This window comes from Aulonocara stuartgranti (genome assembly GCF_965226115.1).
Source record: "Aulonocara stuartgranti genome assembly, chromosome: 22".
Lineage (NCBI taxonomy): Eukaryota > Metazoa > Chordata > Actinopteri > Cichliformes > Cichlidae > Aulonocara > Aulonocara stuartgranti.
This window is the reverse complement of record NC_138957.1, coordinates 23,484,465-23,500,943: the sequence shown is the minus strand read 5'-3', so window position 1 is coordinate 23,500,943 and position 16,479 is coordinate 23,484,465. Positions and strand designations below refer to the sequence as shown.

Below are 16,479 nucleotides of genomic sequence, written 5' to 3'. Positions count from 1 at the left end.
GTTTGGGAACCACTCAGTGTCCCTGGGAAGTGGATGGGGAGAGGGAGGAGCGTTGGTATCTGACTGCTGCCCCGACAACCAGGACCCAGATAAGCAGTACAAGATGGACGGCTATTTTAACACTGTTCAAAATAATCAGAATGTGACACTGAGCAATTTTAATAGACACACAGACAGCTGTTGCTACGCACACATGTGCATTACAGCCAAACATCATCTGCATTTTGAGTCCTTTAATCTTTTTTCAGGCTTCCACTTGGTGGTGCTGTTGTGTCTGCCGTTGTCTGTGTAGCTGCGGCAGTGGATCCTGCAGGCTTTTCACCAGCCTCGGCCTCTGCCGCTGCGTCAGAAACTGCCTTTAAAACAGCGCCCTCCTCATCAGCAGCTTCTGAATCAGCTGCAGCTGCCTGCTGCCGCTTTTGGGCTTTCAACTGCCGCTGAGAGCTTGCAGACGGATCCTCGTATGGGAACAGAGATATGGGAACGCGAACAGTATCCAAGCCATTAACCTGAAAGAAATAACACACTGCTCATGTTTCTATGTTATCTGGTAAAACAGCAGTCCAAAAAATAAATAATGCATAACTAAGGGTTTATTTATTATAAGAATAATAGGAAAACAATTGTTTTTTGCAGCATGGAGCTTACATGGAGTAACTACAACTTCTTTCTGCTGCAAAGACACAGTACGAAGCTACACTTGGTGCAAAAGGTTGCCCACGAGATGCACTGATATAGTTTATCTTACCGTGACATCGCACCAGTAGTCACCTACATCCTTAATAGGTTCAAATGGAAGATTCAGTGCATGAGGTGGCACCACTATCCCCAACTACGGGAACAAAAGCAATATGAGTATCTTATCTGGTTAACAGAATTAATTAGAAACATGGATAAAAACTGAAAGGCATCACACCTTCTTAGCAAACTGTCTGCAGACTACTTCTTTATTGAGCTGAAACTCCTCGGAGGGCATTCTGTTTATCTTTAGCTTGGAGCATTTCAGGAGCTCCACAGTCTGAAAACAGAAAGAAACCCCTGTTAAAATCTTGGTTTTAAAACTATTTGTTGTACTGAGCAAAAGCGCCTGACATGAAACTTACCAGTTGTCCTGTGCGGGTTTGGATTCTGTCTCCTGCTTTCCCCTCACGCAAAAGCTGTGTAAACAAAAACCAACAAAGGTGATATTGAGTACTGCTCTTTAATACATTTGAAATATATGATGGAATATAAATGGAGTACACACACGTAGCTCTTCTGCAAACATCTCTTTGTTCTCTGGTGATGGATACACTGCGAGGCCTTGAGGCAGCAGCTTGTTTCGTCCAACAGACTTTCTTACAAACACGGTGTCTCCTCGCCCGCCGAGCTCTGTCACAAAAAAAACAAAACAAAAAGATGTTTTCATATTACAAAGAATTTTAGAAAACACATCGTTACTAGTTTAAACTTCCTTGTGATACTCACTTGGTACCGTCTGAGTCAGGATGAGCTCCATTTTCTCCTTAGGAGCATGCTTGGTATCCTCGACCAGCTTGTAGATTCTGTGTCTTCGAGGGTGAAGCCTGGGTGGACTCCCTACTTTGGACAAGGGCACTTGCCACCATCGCTCCACCACGACTGTGTTCTGCAGAAACATCAAGCAACCACACGTGACTTTACACATTTTGAAAGTGGACTCTAGCTTCTGTGATACTTCAAATCATTAATTTCATGTACTGAGAATGTTATTAAGGTTGTTATACATACATATATATCATACATATATATTGCTTTATCCCACAGGTAAGCACTTTTTACAAACAAACATTCAAACAAGGGTTTTTCCCCCCTGTGCTAATGTGCTTTTAACTTAACATTCACACACTCACAGTGCAGTGGATGCATGAGGGGCAATCTGGGGTTCAGTATCTTGCCCAATGATACTTCAACATGAAGATTAGAGGAGCCAAGGATCAACCTCCAACATGACTGTGAAGGTTCTCAGTCATCCAGGTCATCATAGTCTAAAGAACTTGGAAAGAAAAGCGTCTGGACTTCAAGAAACTTTAAGAAGTCCAGATGCTTTTCTTTCCAAGCTCCTTACATCAACCACCAACCTTCCAATCGTCACATCCATCCACAAAATAACTGAGCCAACTGATAATAACTGTAATTTGTACATCCTGAGGATATTTTTATGTAAATATTTTTAACAACAAGAAATTAACCTTCTACCCATCAAAGATCTACCTGAAAATAGTGCAGAAGAAAGACACGCGTATTAATGGGCATTATGCTAAATCTCTAGCCCCTACTGTCATTGGCTTTCTCAAAAATAAAGTACATTCAAGGCACGTAGGTGGGTGTTTAGATGGTTTTTAGCATCTATGCTCCAAGGAGCATAGATGACGGATCTAGAAGCAGGTTTCTAGATAATTTAATTGCCTCTACCACAATAGCACTTCAGACTTAAACCTCTATGAGAGTCTTAGTGTGGGATTTCTGTATAAAATTGCATTCATTTTATTGGTATGTCTCAACCCAGTTTATTATAAGCTAACTAAAAGTAGTTGGTGCCAACTTTGTTATACAAAATCTAAACAACCTGGTAGAGACTACAAATCTCTGTGCTTTAGCACAGTGGATGTAATGTGCGGGCTAGAGCACAGAGATTTGCGGTAGTGCAGGAGAGCGCAGAGCCCCTGGAAACACCGACCTGAGCAGCAGTCAGAGAGAAGCTCCTGGCGGCAGGCTGGCCGAGCAGAGCCTGGAGGACGAGGCGGCTCCACATGCTCCCACAAATCAGAGGTAAGTCTTCCTGCGGCAGTTTATCATCAGTTTATCTCCGGTCTCTGTAAACTCACCTCTAGCCTGTCTACAGCATGCCTGACAGCGTCGCTTGTTGTGTGGCGTAGGAGGACCCCACCAGCTGCACAGAGGACCAGAAAAAAGCCTGACTACAAAAGACCTCAAACTCAAAAAAGAAAAAAAAACTTAAATGTAAATATGGATAGAACGCAATAACGCTAATAACGCAAATATTCGTCATATGATTCATGATATTTTTATTTTAACGTGTAAAGACTGAACATTTTGCAGGCAATCATTTAATCAGGCAATATTAAAGGGCAATCTGTTCTTTCAGCGGCTCCCTTTTTAGAGGTCGCCTCAGGATCGCCTGCTAGTGCTGTATCGATACCAAGTGCATTGCCAATATTGCAGATACAATACAGATACCGATACTTATAAAGCAGTGCGTCATGATTTATGAGATTAATCATTAATCTGTAAATTAACACATTTTAATCAACAGTAACCTTTTTACTTAATTTGTACTTTCCACAATAATGATTTAACGCAACAAAAGAGACCTTTTTTTCATGTGTTTTAAAACAGTTTTTTGGAGATCTAGAATGTAAATGTTCTTGTCTCCAAAGGAAATTTTTGTTCTCAAACATACTCTAAAAAATGTCTCAACATTTTTTTGCGACTGTCACGTTTATCTGCTTAAGTGACCTCACCCCCAGTGATGGACTAGTCGTCCCTCACGTCCCCAGACTATGCTTCCTAAATAGCAGATGTATCAGTCAGATTAAATAATTTCTCCAAATATTCCTTTCACCGCACTACAATATCCTCAGTTGAAGTCAGCAGCGCTCCACCTGCACTATACACAGTGCAGGTGGGAAACCCCTTTCCTCTGCTGAGTCATCTCACATTTTCCCAGAATCTCTTAGAGGCAGTCAGAAAGTCTTTATGCCTCTATGAGCTGAAGAGCTCACAAACTGGGGCCTCTGCCAGGTGCTGCCAGCACAATGCCACTAAACATTGAGGCGCACCAGGTCTTTCCAGCATCACCACCTGATCCAAGTCACTACCGGGTGGCTATCAGTTGACAGCTCAGGTCCTCTCTTCACTTGCGTCCAGAACATACTGCTGCAGATCTGGTGATACTACTAGAAAATCGATCATCGACCTGTGGCGTACGGTATCCTAATGCCATGTGCACTTATGGACACCCTTATGGTTGAACATGCTGATCATTATGGACAATTTGTTTTTTTTGCACAGAAGTCCAGTAACAGAACACCACTCGGGTTCAGATCAAGCAGACCGTTTCTCCCAATCATGCCGCTCCAGGTCTCACAGTCGTTGCCCAGATGAGCATTGAAGTCTGCTAGTAGGGCGACAGGGGGAGCACCCTCAAGCCCAGGGACTCCAAAAGGCTGGGTACTCTGAACTGAACTCTAAAGTGCAGACAACAGTCAGGGCAGGTTCCCGTACCCGAAGGCACAGGCAATAAACCTTCTCTTCTGGGAAATTCTCCAATCTTCATATTAAGATACCCACAGCAGCTTGACACCTCTCACCAAGACCAACTTCAGAATAGGAAAGAGTCCACCTCCTCTGCAGTAAGAGTTTTTGCAAAAGCATTTTTATTGTGTTCATCAAGGCAAACCTCTTAAATCCAAACAAAAGGGCTATTCAATTTTATTGTAAACAACATTTAATATCATTCTTGCAATACAGACTTCAGTGCAGTAGATAGTTAACAAAACATAAGCAGAAGAATAAAAATAAAAAAATATTCAAGGTTTGTTGTTTTCTCAGTCGTTTAGAATACATTTACTATATAAAGCCACTACATTCACAGAGATGCCTGGATACATGCAAACACCCACAAACAAAACACACTGGACCTAGAAATATTTGGCTCCTACCGCTGGTTTCTACATACACACCCTATATACTGTATGTAGGAGCACCAGCTCAAATTGCTGCTGTAATTGACCACCATTTTTATATAGATATAAACAAAAAACAGCAAAAAAACCCCCCCAAAAAAACAAAAAAAAACCAAAACACCCCACAGGGTCCACATTGTGTTTTTGCTGGATGCAACGACAGTTACACAAGTTTTAAGCTCAACTCTCTGAAAACTTCTGAACCTGTGAGGAAGTTTTTCCAGCCTAATGTAGTTTTTTTTTTTTTTTTTTTTAAATGGGTTTTAGTTAAAACTATTTCTGTGATACATCCAGCTACATTAGAGGATTCAGTTGCAGGTTACCACTGCTGAATTGCACAATATGGAGAGAAAAAAAAAGAAAAAAAAAAGAAGCTTTTATTTTCAAGCAACACTGTTCGGTTAAGTCTTTGTGCACCATACTGAGATGCACTAAAAATGACTCACAGAAACATGGCAGAGCTGAAAATAAAAACACAAAATACCAGTACCACCAACATTTTGTTAGATGCTACTGCTGAGTCACTGACAGTTTTTTCTGGTACAAACAGGAAGTTTCACACTCGTGGTGGCGGTGGCGTGTAAAAGGAATGTGATGTTTTAGCAGTTAATAGGTCTGACTTCATCAGCGTGTGGAAAACAAGGGCTTAAAAAAAAAAAAAAAAAAAAAACCCAAGGTGCTGCAACATAAAGCAAACACCTTAAACTTTTTGGTGTATGGTGCAATAAGCCACCTTTATGGCATTTGGGAGAAGTCTGCAGAAAAACAAAAATCAAGTAGCCTTTTGGAAATGTGCTTTTTTAAATACTCTTGTTTGCAGCTGCAGAGGAAAGCTTCAATAACCCTCACAGTGATAAAACAAAATCAATCCTCAGAAAGAGGATCAAAATCTGCATCACTGGCCAAAAGACAATTTCCTTAAATACCTGAGGACATAATCTGGAATTTAAATCACACATCACCAGCAGACTCACTTATTGCACCATAGAAACTGCCTCGGTTGGGTGTCAAGTGACGTCTAGCACACATAGTCCTGCAGCAGATCAGCATGCCGAAGCAACAACCGCAGAAGAAAATGAGACCCAGTGCGACCCACACCAGTGTAGTGACGACAAACGCAAACTGGTAGGTCACCTTGTGGCAGTACGGATCTTTTCCAGGTAAGTAGTTTGGAGGATAGACAGAATAAATCCAGCTGCTGCCTGTAAGGTGAAGACAGACAACACACAGGTCTTCAGTTCTAAGTGAAACCTTAACAATGTATTCACTTTAAAGGTCGCAGCAGCAACAGTTTGAACTACTTCACTGTGTTTTTAAAGGCTGTGGTTTGGTCAGATTTGATTGGCAAAGCCAAATAACCCACTGTCATCAGTTTCTTGACCATGGAAGATACTATGTGCTGATTCGTTACACACAATTACGTCACCATTTTTTCCCCAAACTGATCCACAACTCAGTAAAAGTTGCAAAAACATTTTACACGATCCTTTAACTAAGCATCATGAAGCAAAATGTAAAAAAAGGGGGGGATTGTTACTGATAGATGTGTTTGCAAGACAGAGTGGTTTCTTATTTTTACCACAAATATAGATTCACTGAGCCTTGAAAACCACACATTGTGTGCGCTGGTCTCTGATATCTAATAAGGAAGGGTGTAAGTATTTGTGTGGCATTACTACCAGGTTGTGAATGCAGCATTTCCTAAATTTGTTTTTGTCTGCTCAATGCCAATAAGATTGAATACTTCCATTTCCAACATTAACAATTTTACTATAGATGCACTCATTGGACACATTATGACACAAACAATGTGGTCATAAAAGGAAAGGACCTCAGTTTGTAAATGTCCCCTACACCATTACAAAGTCTTGATTAGTAGAAATCAAGGCTCGTGATTCCAGGCAATATTTATCCATTTGAGTTCTTGTTCTTAGCTGACAGGAGTGGCATCTGGTGTGGTTTTCTGCTGTTGTAGGTTTGACATTCAAAGATGCTCTTCTGCATAACTTTGTTTTAACTAATAGTTATCCGAGTTACTGTTGCTTTCCTATGAGTTTGAAGCAGTCTGGTCATTCTCCCCTTACTTCTGGGATCCACGAGGTATTTTTTCAGAGAACTGCTGCTCACTTGATATTTTCCCTTTTTGAATCGTTTTCTGTAATCCCTAGAAATACTCAAAAGACCAGCACGACTGGCACAAACAAACAACCATGCTGTATTCAAAGTCACTTAAGATCACCTTACTTCCTCATTCTGATGCTCAGTTTGATTTTCACCAGGATGTTTTAACCATGTCTACATTTCTGTGTGCACTGAGTTGCAGCCATATAATTGGCTGATTAGATATTTGTGATAACAAGCAGTTAAAAAGTTGTATCTAATAAACTGGCCAGTAAGTGCACGTGAGTTTTGTGTCTAATTTCATGCAAAATGAAGAGTTCAGAAAGTTTTTTTTCTCCCACCTGCTATGAACCAGGCAAAACTGAAGATGTGAAGAACTGTCATACAGGCTGTGGACAGGACGTGGATTGCTCCATCATCAAAGGCGCTGCTGGTGTAGGTCAGAGTTAGTGAGAGGATGCTGTTTGCCCCCAGCACGATCAGGTAAATGGGGATGTGGGGCTGTATGGTACAACTTGTCAGGTGTGTGGCCCCTGTGATGCAACAGAACCACCATATAAGATCATCATCATCAATCATAGGCGAAATGCTAAAGGTGCCGTTTTCACCAACTGGATAACTAAAGCTGTTAAACCTACCCAGTCCAATGGCTGCTATCATTACCATCCACCATATAATGTTCACCACCACTGCAAAAACAAAAAGAGAAAGAGGGTAAAGGACTGGTTTAACAGTAAAACAGGTTAAATTATGAAAAAGTGAGACAAAAATGAGATGCAGAAACTAATCTAACCAATTCCTGTGACTTGTGAGGCAGTTTGAGGCCTTAGATCCATCTGTGGAGAGAGGTTAATATCTACAGTCAGTTTTGTCACAGCCAAAACATGAAGAGGAAGCAGAAGCAGAGCTCTACGGTACCTGTCCAGTTGTGAGTGGAGCCTTTTTAATCTTCAAGTATTCAGAAGAGGAGAACTACACGAGTTGCCGTTAGCTACTTCTTAGCAAAGTGCAGGATGTTAAGACATACACGTTCGAGCCTTTCAGCGACTGTTGCAACACTGTCTCACTAAGAGGAAATAATGATAAAAATCAGCCTCTGTTATCTGACACGGTTTATGTGCAGTTTAAGATTTCCTTAAGACAAAGTAGTTACATGAAATCCTTCCATTGATCTTGTAAACCATACAGCTTCTTAGATTATATATCTATATATCAAAATGATTTACATTTTGAAGTGACATAATCGGTACATGTTAAATCATGAAGCAGCACAAGGGCTAGGTCATTGTAAGCCACAGGACAGCTTATGTGGTGCACACAGGAAAATCAGCTTTCCTGTTATAACTATGAGCTTTTTCTCGCGTGCCAATAAATACCGACTGCCACTTTCAACTATCAAAAAGTTTGTGTACAGAAGCTGAACATTAAAACTGTGCTTCAGAAAGCAACAAACATCATTAAGGACTCATCTCACCCTCACCTCCATTTCTTCAAACTTCTGCCTTCAAGCAAATGATACAGGACACTAAAAACACACAGCAACAGACTTTTAAATCGTTTTTTTTAACACAGAGGGCGTCACCACCCTGATGCTGCTTTAAAACCATATATTAGCACAGGGGTGGGCAACTCCAGGCCTCCAACACAGCTGATTTGAACCAACACAGCTGATTTAAATGGCTAAATTAGCTCCTCAACCTGTCCTGAAGTTCTCCAGAGGCCTGGTAACGAACTAATCATGTGATTCAGGTGTGTTGACCCAAGGTGAGATCTAAAAGCTGCAGGACACCGGCCCTCGAGGCCTGGAATTGCTCACCCCTGCGTTAGCACCTTGAATTATAGACTGTATGAGATTTACTTTATTGTTATTTATTTTCTTTCTTATTCATCTCTTATATTATTACTCTTACTTTTTAACTACAGGGAGAACCATTTTTTAAGCAGAAGTGCAACAAATTTTGTTGTATATCATTTTATAGAAGGACAAAATATTATAAAATAAAATATTTGCCAGACAAAGATTGTCTTTGAATAATACAAGGTATCTGTTGATTTATGTCTTTTTGCTCTGAGCTTTCAACAGAATATTGAATATTAGAAAAAGTTGATTAAAGTGAGTTTAATCTTTATGGCTCACTGGCTACTTGTTTTCAGTTTAGAGTTTCAAGCAGCATTTTAAAACCACTGGTGCTAAACTGGGGATTTGTTCTTATCCCTGAATTAAAGGTGAAGCCCAGCAATTTATTATTGCACTTTTATACAGGGGAAGTATTTAGAAAAAAAACTGTTTAATTTTTTTAAACAAAGCCTTTTGAGGCTGTAGGACCAAAGGATCAAATTCCAAATAAATCCAGGAGCCTACATTACCCATGATTCAATCCCTGCACCAAACGTTAAGCCTGAGATTGTGGGTGATAGAGAGTGCAGTTGGCAGTACTGCTCCTTACTTGCAGAGATGAGAATGGAGCAAATGAGAGTCCCGTAGGCTTCCTTGTTTCTACCTCCACCCAAGTGATGTAGTGCATTGATCTCCAGACACTTATTACAGAAGTATGTTTTATCTATGCTTTTCTACATGAAAGCAAGAGTAGTAAACAAACATTGCTGCATAAAAATCAGTGGAGTTTGTTTAATGGAGCTTCAATTAAGAAATGTGGTTCAAGTTCTGCAAATTTGGACAGCTGGAGTGGGTCTGAGATGCAATGGTTAAGCTAGTTGTTCACTGCTTACAGTAAGCAGTAAGCCAGAGGAAGATGGAAGTACCACTAACAAAGCAATGCTGCCACCATGTGACTGGATGAAAACAGCTCCTGGTAGTATGGTGCTGGTTAGAGGTCATAGAGGAGGCTGTTTCAAGCTTCTCTAAAGACCTCAATATCAGCTCAAGTGTTGGACTCATGTTAAACTCTGCGAGTTCAAGAACATTAATGTTACTCAGTTGGCTTGTTTAAGCTTTATTCCAATTTCCATATGACCTAACTGGTGATTTATGTTCACTGCAGTGTCCCCACAGCAATTATAACACATGTCAGCAGTTTTCACAGCAGTTCATTACTGTCAAAAACTCAAACACTTGGCGCCACCTCTGATTTATTTTTGAGTTGCATTTATTTTATTCCCCAAATCTTTTGCAGATGAGACATTTCATCCCCGGCAAACTTTCCATCATAATTACTTTTGCCGAGCTCGGTCAGATATTAGCACCGAAACGTTTGATTAATTACTTTGTCAGTGAGGAAGTTAAGTGGCTAAGAATTGTGTTATTAGACCTGCTCTGTCTTAAAAGCCTCTTTTAATTGGAAGTCAATGATCATTTGAATAATAGGGGCAGCGGGAAAGTCCATGCATATGATTCCAAAGCGCTGGTTCAGGTCCGTCTTGGCCCTCAGGTACTCGTACAGCTGTGGGTTGATGAGCTGTGCGACGGCCCTGGGGTGCGCGAACACTCCGGCTCCACTGCTGTAGGTGAGAAAAATCTGGGCTTTGTTTCCTGAAGGTGCAGCCTCCAAGTGGTTGTAGACACTCTGCCATTTCTCCTGCACATGTGCCAGTGTGGGCACCTGGAGGGAACACCAAGTGTAATTTAAAATAGTGCAGAAACCAAGTAGGATCACGTGGAACATAGGCAAGGTAATGAATATAAAACACTACTGACATCACAGGTAGTTTGAGTATAAAAATGTAGGCAGACCTTCCAGTCATCAGCTATGTCCATTGAATCATAACGCATCCCCAGATCTGGCCCATTGAAGTTCTGCAGGATGATGATCTTCCCTCGAGCCTCACTCATGGTTGGCATGAGTCGGCTGTGCCACAGCAGGTCCCAGTGAGAGTAGCGATTGATGTAGTCTACCACAGCACCATAGATGTCACCCGTCTCACTGAACTCCTCCTTTAGACGCATTAGCACTGTCTCAGTTGGATACTCCTGCAGGAAGTCAGTCACTCCCTCCAGGACGTCGCCAAAGTGCGCTCGCTGGTAGGACACCCCGTGATGAATGGTGAGGTTTCCGTTGACATGACGCACACGGATGTCTAGGAAGCGAACACCAGCACGGAGCTGGGAGGCCAGGCTCCAGGTCTGGCACTCTGCATACACACCACCATATAGGGCCATGGTGTTGTGTGTCCCAGGCATGGTGATCTCTGACAGCAGCCGATCATCAGGGATGCTGGCCATCCAGGCCAGGTTGAGGAACTCTGGGTTGGGTGTGTCATCATAGTCAGGCCTCTGGATTGCACCGTTACTCGAACTAATGACTCTAAAACACAGACAGATAAAATAACTTATCTAGTACAGGGCTTTTCAAATTTTTGCTCTCAGGTGCAGAGACAGGAATCAATCCACCTGAGCCACAGTTGCCCCATGGGACAGTCCTTAGGCCTACACTACACCAGTATTTAAAATTATCCAGGTAACTTCAGGATTAATCCTGGATTTTCAGTACTACACAGGAGGATGTGGTACATCGCCACTCCAGAATAAAGATTAAAATCCGAAGGTATGAAATCATCAACTACTGACCAGTGAAAGTGGAAAGTAGGGTGTTCTAAATCATTTTCAATAGCAACCAAAGTATTTGTGTATTGTAGGATTATAAAATCTTACAATAATACAGAGGAAAACCCCAACAATCAGATGACCATTTATCAGAAAGTACTTGGTTACAGTGGAAAGGAAAAACTCCCTTTTGACAGGAAGAAATTCCCATTAGAATCAGGCTCAGGGAGGGGCAACCATCTGCCATGGCCATTCAGGGGTGAGGAGATGAAGACGAGACAAATGAAAACAGAATCGTAGATGAAACTTTATTCTTTCATTCCTGCAAATAATTTTACTTTTTTTTCTTGTTTTATATATGTGATTCTAAAACTTCATGGTCATGGAGGCCAGTGGCCTTCTTCTGGCCGCTCTCCCTTTCTGTACCTCTAACTCTCTGTCTTTCTCACCACCAGTTCTCATGAAGTTCCACTGGTTGGTTGTAGGACCTCAGAGAGGAGTGCCCAGCTGCAGTGGGGCGGCACAGCTGTCTCCCATCATCTAATCTTCACCACAGCATTTAGAACAGCTTTCCTTCTCAACTGTTACCACGTTGGTCAATTTTTGTCAGTGGTAATGCTCTTGTTAGATTTTAAACTCAATTCTTGTGTCAGTCTTCATTTTCAATTGTTCATGCTGTCTCTTCTTTGTCCTTGATGTGCAATTCCTGCTACTATTTAAATATACTGCTGTATTAATAAATCTTTTAACTGCTTCTATTTTCCAAGGATGTCTTTGGCTTAAACATGACAGAACCTTTGAAATATTGACTCTCTTCCAGTTTTACTGAGAGAAGCACTTAAACTTACTTACTTTTTCTTTTGATTTATTGTGTGTGCTTGATGTTCTGAACTGTTGGTGCAATAAGAAATAAAAGTTGCACTGAACTGGACTAAAACCTAAAATGGAAATATATTTGTTGTGGGTAAGTAGCTCCTCTTTGACTTACTCACCCCAGCAGGACCAGCTCGATTAACAACTTGTGCATTTTCACTGAATCTTGTCTCATATTGTTCCTCATTTCTGATTTTCCAGTCCTGGAAACAGATTAAAATTTAAGAGCATGAAAAATAACAAGATCCAGTTTAATGTAATGATAGAATTGACCCATTTAAAAAAAGAAGAAAAAAAAAGAAAAGAGGTGCAACAAAAACTTAAAGAAAAATCTTACAAAATCTTGCATGTAAACAATGACGTGTTTGGAGCAGTCATCCAAATATACACGCTGACTTATTAAAAATGTGCTCATTAAAGTAAGGCAAGCTCTTTTTTCCACAAAAAAATTCACTGAAAAATAAATTTATTTAAAATATTGTCTGTAATAAACTCCTCATTACAAGTGCCGACTTAAATCCATTGTCTGAAGGACAAGGTTTTTTTTTTTATGGTCAATTATGTATTGTTGGATGACAAACATGTAAAACAACAACAGAGAAAACAGAAGCTGAAGAGCTGTTCCCATCATGAAAACACGCCAATCTAAAAAGCAGTAAAACTGTAACAGTGGAACAGTAGCAATTGATTCTGAACCAGCTCGAGGTCGACCTCTGCTGAACCCCGTGGCCCATTTCAATGGCAGGCTTAAAGCTTTCTAATCCCAAAGCTGAACCAAACATCCACAGCTACTGTGTCAAACCTGCTGATGTGCCTCGCTGTTTGCTTCTGTTCTTACCTGAAACGAGCTGGGGAGCCGTCCTCGGTCCAGTCCAGAAACGTCCTGGGAGTGTCGAACAGGGAGAGCGGGGAGTTGAGGTGTCAGAGGCAAAATTTGGTGATTTGGGAGATTACTGTGGGAACTAATACAGAGGAGGAGTTGAGGGGTGGGAGTGCAGTACTGTGCATGTGTGAGGGTGGGTGGGAGCGTCAGTGCGAGGGGTAGCTGTCCCTGAATATACATAATGAAAATAATGCCAAAGAAGTAGATGAAAAATCCAATTTTATATGTGTTTTTATATATTTTAAAACTTTAATTTTTGTCTGAATTATGGTTTAAAATAGAGAATAAAAACACAGAAATTATCATGTTTCTTTGGTACAAGTCAGTTGTATGCAGTCATGTTACAGCTGAGTGATTTCTCACAGCGTTTATCAGTCTTCATAAGTTAATATAAGCCCAGTGTTAATATTGGAATGAAAATTTCAGGGGAACTTAAATGGATTGAATGGAAAATGCTAACAAGGAAAGATCTACACAAACTGCATCGAAGGCTGTGAGGTGGGCTTTAATTCAGTTAAGGAAGCCTAATAATGGTCACTTCCAGTTCTTATTAAGAAGAGAAGGCACATCGTACCCTCGAATAAAATGCAAGTTTTTAATTGTCAAACTTTAAAGGAGAACTGTTATGCAACGTCCTTATTTTCTGTCAAATATATGCTGTTACAGTGGCAGATGCTAATGTCAGACATGGTCAAAATGATGACCACTGTGAGCCAAAAGACTGCTACAAACACTCCGGTTCAACATTTTATTTTATTTTTAATTATCATGGTTCTGCATGATGTCACTTAGGGGGATAACCCTAATGAGGACATCACATCCACACATTTTTGGCTGTCAGGCTATAGGAGCTGTCCAAACCTTCTGTTTAAAAGAAACAGCCAATAGAAAGAAAGTAGGCTTAAAGAGGGAGGAGCCCAAACATTCTTTGGTTTCATGCAGTGGATGGACTTAAGGGCCACACACAGGGCCAGTATAACATAATTTATTCTGAGAATTTCAAGAATTACCACTATATAGTGTTGAAAGTTAGGCTATTAGGGTCTCTTTAGACACAACAGATGAATTTTTACTCAAATATATTTTTAACTCAATCTAAGATGTATCTGGTAGTGTGTAAACATGTGGAAAAATGCAGATGTTTGCTCAGTTTGTCTCATATCACAGTCAAACATTGCACAACAGCCTAGTCTTTGTCTTGTTTAATCATGTTTGCTTAGCTGTCTCTACATGTCACCAATCCAGAGTGTGTAGAACAGAAATTGCTGCAGTTTTGAATAAATATTTGACGCCAGGTGAATTTGAGCGAAACATAACAAATTCACCTGGCACAGACTGGTAAATATACTCAAGATTTAGATCAAATATAACTATAGGAGGAGCTGCTTATCCAGCATACACTGAATGTAGTCCAGGAAAGCATCAACAGCTCTGTAAGTGAAAGAAAGGGTGGAGAATTATTAATAAATGCAACCACGAGAAGAAGATCAGAAGAACATGCAAAAATGAAAGGAGCATTACAATATTGTCGCTTTTGAAGTCTGTCCAGTTGTAAAGATTAAAGAACCCACAATCTCTCAAATAGCTGACATGTGCTTTTTGGAAACTAGTTTTTACTGGAAATAACGTTATTCATAGACAACCTTACTCAGAATAGCCATATTTACTCACTGACAAATTTAGTCTAGGTTAATAAGTGATGGATGATACCTTAAAATGGAGAAAAAAAATCTGTAATATAAAGGAACAAGAAGTATCTTAAATGTCTTTTAATTTAAGCAGAACTTCCCCCTGTAACTTTTACACCATATTTAAATGATGAATTAATGTCTATGCTGCTTTTTACTCAAATAGTCAGCGGAGGTGGAGTGTTTAATGTTCAGTGTTTATAAGATTTTATCACTGTCAGTGTTATGTGCTGTTTTTATTAGATACTGTAAGAGTATTTACATAATCCTTGGCTGTCCTGATAGTTTCCTTGTGAAAACAAGCAGAAAATATCAAATGGAGCCAAAAACTGCAGTTGGTATAATGGCCACTCAATGGCTCCAAATGCAAGTCAATGGTCAGTGCCATTCATGTCAGCTGTTCATGTTTATGGACAAATACAAAAAGTGGTTTGGGTCTATAGCTAGTATGCTTGTTTATAACTTTCAGTATAACTTGTATATTATTTGCCCTTGCTGAAAATATCTGGCTTTGACCCTCCTGTTTTTATCAAACTTCAAGCCACCTTTCAAGTCTCTCTTTTTTTTGTCTCCTCCTGGAAAAAAATATCTACACCCCATTAAAGTCCTTCCTGTATGAACAAAGCAATTCTGGAAGTGTTCCAGTCTGAGTTTAAAACTCACCGCAGCACCAAAGCCACTCTTGTAAAGCTTTTTAATAATATTCTTTTAGCAACTGATTCTGGTGAATGTGTGCAAGTTGTGCTTTTGGACTTAACAGCTGCCTTTGACACAATGTACTGTGAAATCCTCATCTCCAGGCTGGAGCAGTGGGTGGGCATTACTGGCTCAGCTCTGTAATTGTTTAGGGACTAACTCTATGACAGAAGTTTGTGTCAGCATTGATGGTTTTACCTCTACCTCTGCTGTCCTCCCCTGGGGGGGTACCACAAGGCTGCATTCTTGGACTGCTCCTTTTCTCTTTGCACCTGCTATCACTTTGCACTATTTTCTGGAAACACAATATTTTCTTACATTGTTATGCAGACAACTGTCAAGTTTATTTTCCACTTACGCACACTGGTGCATACTCTGTCCACTCTCTGCCTTATCAACATCAGGAGATGGTTGTGTCCTTTAGAGTCTAGAGAAGTTGCAGGTACTACTGGGTCTAAACTTTAGACACTCCCTGTATGGACTTTTGCTCTCTGGCCCCATATGAGAAATCCATTATCAGTAATTATTAAAATCCTTTTATTTGTCTTGAAGTCTTTTAATGGTTGTGCCCCATTTTGTCTGTGTGAGCTGCTGCACCCATATATCCCACCTCATTGTCTCAGGTCAGCAGAACAGATGCTTTTGCTTGTTTCAAAGATGCAACTCAAACTCAGAAGGGACAGAGCTTTGAAGTTGTGGCTCAAAAATTGTGGGTTCACTTGTTGGTTTGCAATCTGGTTTAAAAACACACTTTTATTCCCTGGCCTTTGACCCAGTGTGAGATGTTGACTGTGATCTTAAGTTACTTTGTATGTACTCCTAGTGGTATTACCTGATAAGATAGCAGTCCACCTGTGGCTCCAAAACAAGCTAAAAAGGCCGATTCCAGGTTTTGGACAGAAGTCTACATCCCAGTGGGTGACTTTATGTTGACTTCAAGGATGTTTCAAATAAAGTCTAAGGTGGAAATGCTTTTTTAATCATATATTA

At 40.4% G+C, this 16,479-nt stretch overlaps 3 protein-coding genes across 4 annotated transcripts; all 3 read right to left on the bottom strand.

Moving 5' to 3' along the window:
* Positions 1-125: 125 nt before the first annotated feature.
* mrpl9 (mitochondrial ribosomal protein L9) lies at positions 126-2,915 on the bottom strand. The gene is made up of 7 exons (XM_082520973.1): positions 2,699-2,915; positions 1,468-1,627; positions 1,247-1,371; positions 1,104-1,157; positions 917-1,018; positions 749-832; positions 126-509 (listed from the first exon to the last, which is right to left on the bottom strand). The coding sequence occupies exons 1-7, from the start codon at positions 2,771-2,773 to the stop codon at positions 234-236; spliced, it is 876 nt and encodes a 291-aa protein (XP_082377099.1). The 5' UTR covers positions 2,774-2,915; the 3' UTR covers positions 126-233.
* A 1,483-nt stretch (positions 2,916-4,398) lies between these two features.
* LOC309698775 (transmembrane protein 272-like) lies at positions 4,399-8,504 on the bottom strand. 2 transcript variants are annotated; one of them, XM_082521451.1, is made up of 6 exons: positions 8,323-8,504; positions 7,767-7,914; positions 7,642-7,684; positions 7,487-7,537; positions 7,190-7,381; positions 4,399-5,929 (listed from the first exon to the last, which is right to left on the bottom strand). In XM_082521451.1, the coding sequence occupies exons 3-6, from the start codon at positions 7,682-7,684 to the stop codon at positions 5,679-5,681; spliced, it is 537 nt and encodes a 178-aa protein (XP_082377577.1). In that variant the 5' UTR covers positions 7,767-7,914; positions 8,323-8,504; the 3' UTR covers positions 4,399-5,678. The 2 variants fall into 2 exon arrangements, with proteins under 2 accessions (XP_082377577.1, XP_082377576.1); XM_082521450.1 differs by having other exon boundaries at positions 8,329-8,504.
* Positions 8,505-9,513: 1,009 nt separating this feature from the next.
* LOC309698442 (1-phosphatidylinositol phosphodiesterase) lies at positions 9,514-13,213 on the bottom strand. Its single transcript, XM_082520890.1, has 4 exons — positions 13,061-13,213; positions 12,342-12,425; positions 10,540-11,110; positions 9,514-10,408 (listed from the first exon to the last, which is right to left on the bottom strand). Exons 2-4 carry the CDS (start codon positions 12,407-12,409, stop codon positions 10,112-10,114), a joined length of 936 nt encoding a protein of 311 aa, XP_082377016.1. The 5' UTR covers positions 12,410-12,425; positions 13,061-13,213; the 3' UTR covers positions 9,514-10,111.
* Positions 13,214-16,479: the final 3,266 nt, after the last annotated feature.

Bases quoted from the DNA above. Each gene is read 5' to 3' on its own strand.
- mrpl9 (XM_082520973.1), bottom strand. From the start codon at position 2,773: ATGTGGAGCCGCCTCGTCCTCCAGGCTCTGCTCGGCCAGCCTGCCGCC. The intron at 1,628-2,698 runs GTCGGTGTTTCC...ATGTTTCTGCAG, and splicing joins TCTCTCTGACTGCTGCTCAG to AACACAGTCGTGGTGGAGCG. The intron at 510-748 runs GTAAGATAAACT...TATTTCTTTCAG, and splicing joins ACTACTGGTGCGATGTCACG to GTTAATGGCTTGGATACTGT.
- LOC309698775 (XM_082521451.1), bottom strand. From the start codon at position 7,684: ATGGATCTAAGGCCTCAAACTGCCTCACAAGTCACAGGAATTG. The intron at 7,538-7,641 runs GTTAGATTAGTT...TTGTTTTTGCAG, and splicing joins CTCACAAGTCACAGGAATTG to TGGTGGTGAACATTATATGG. The intron at 5,930-7,189 runs GTGGGAGAAAAA...TTCACCTTACAG, and splicing joins TTTTGCCTGGTTCATAGCAG to GCAGCAGCTGGATTTATTCT.
- LOC309698442 (XM_082520890.1), bottom strand. From the start codon at position 12,409: ATGAGGAACAATATGAGACAAGATTCAGTGAAAATGCACAAGTTGTTA. The intron at 11,111-12,341 runs GTGAGTAAGTCA...TCTGTGTTTTAG, and splicing joins ATCGAGCTGGTCCTGCTGGG to AGTCATTAGTTCGAGTAACG. The intron at 10,409-10,539 runs GTCTGCCTACAT...TGTTCCCTCCAG, and splicing joins ACATAGCTGATGACTGGAAG to GTGCCCACACTGGCACATGT.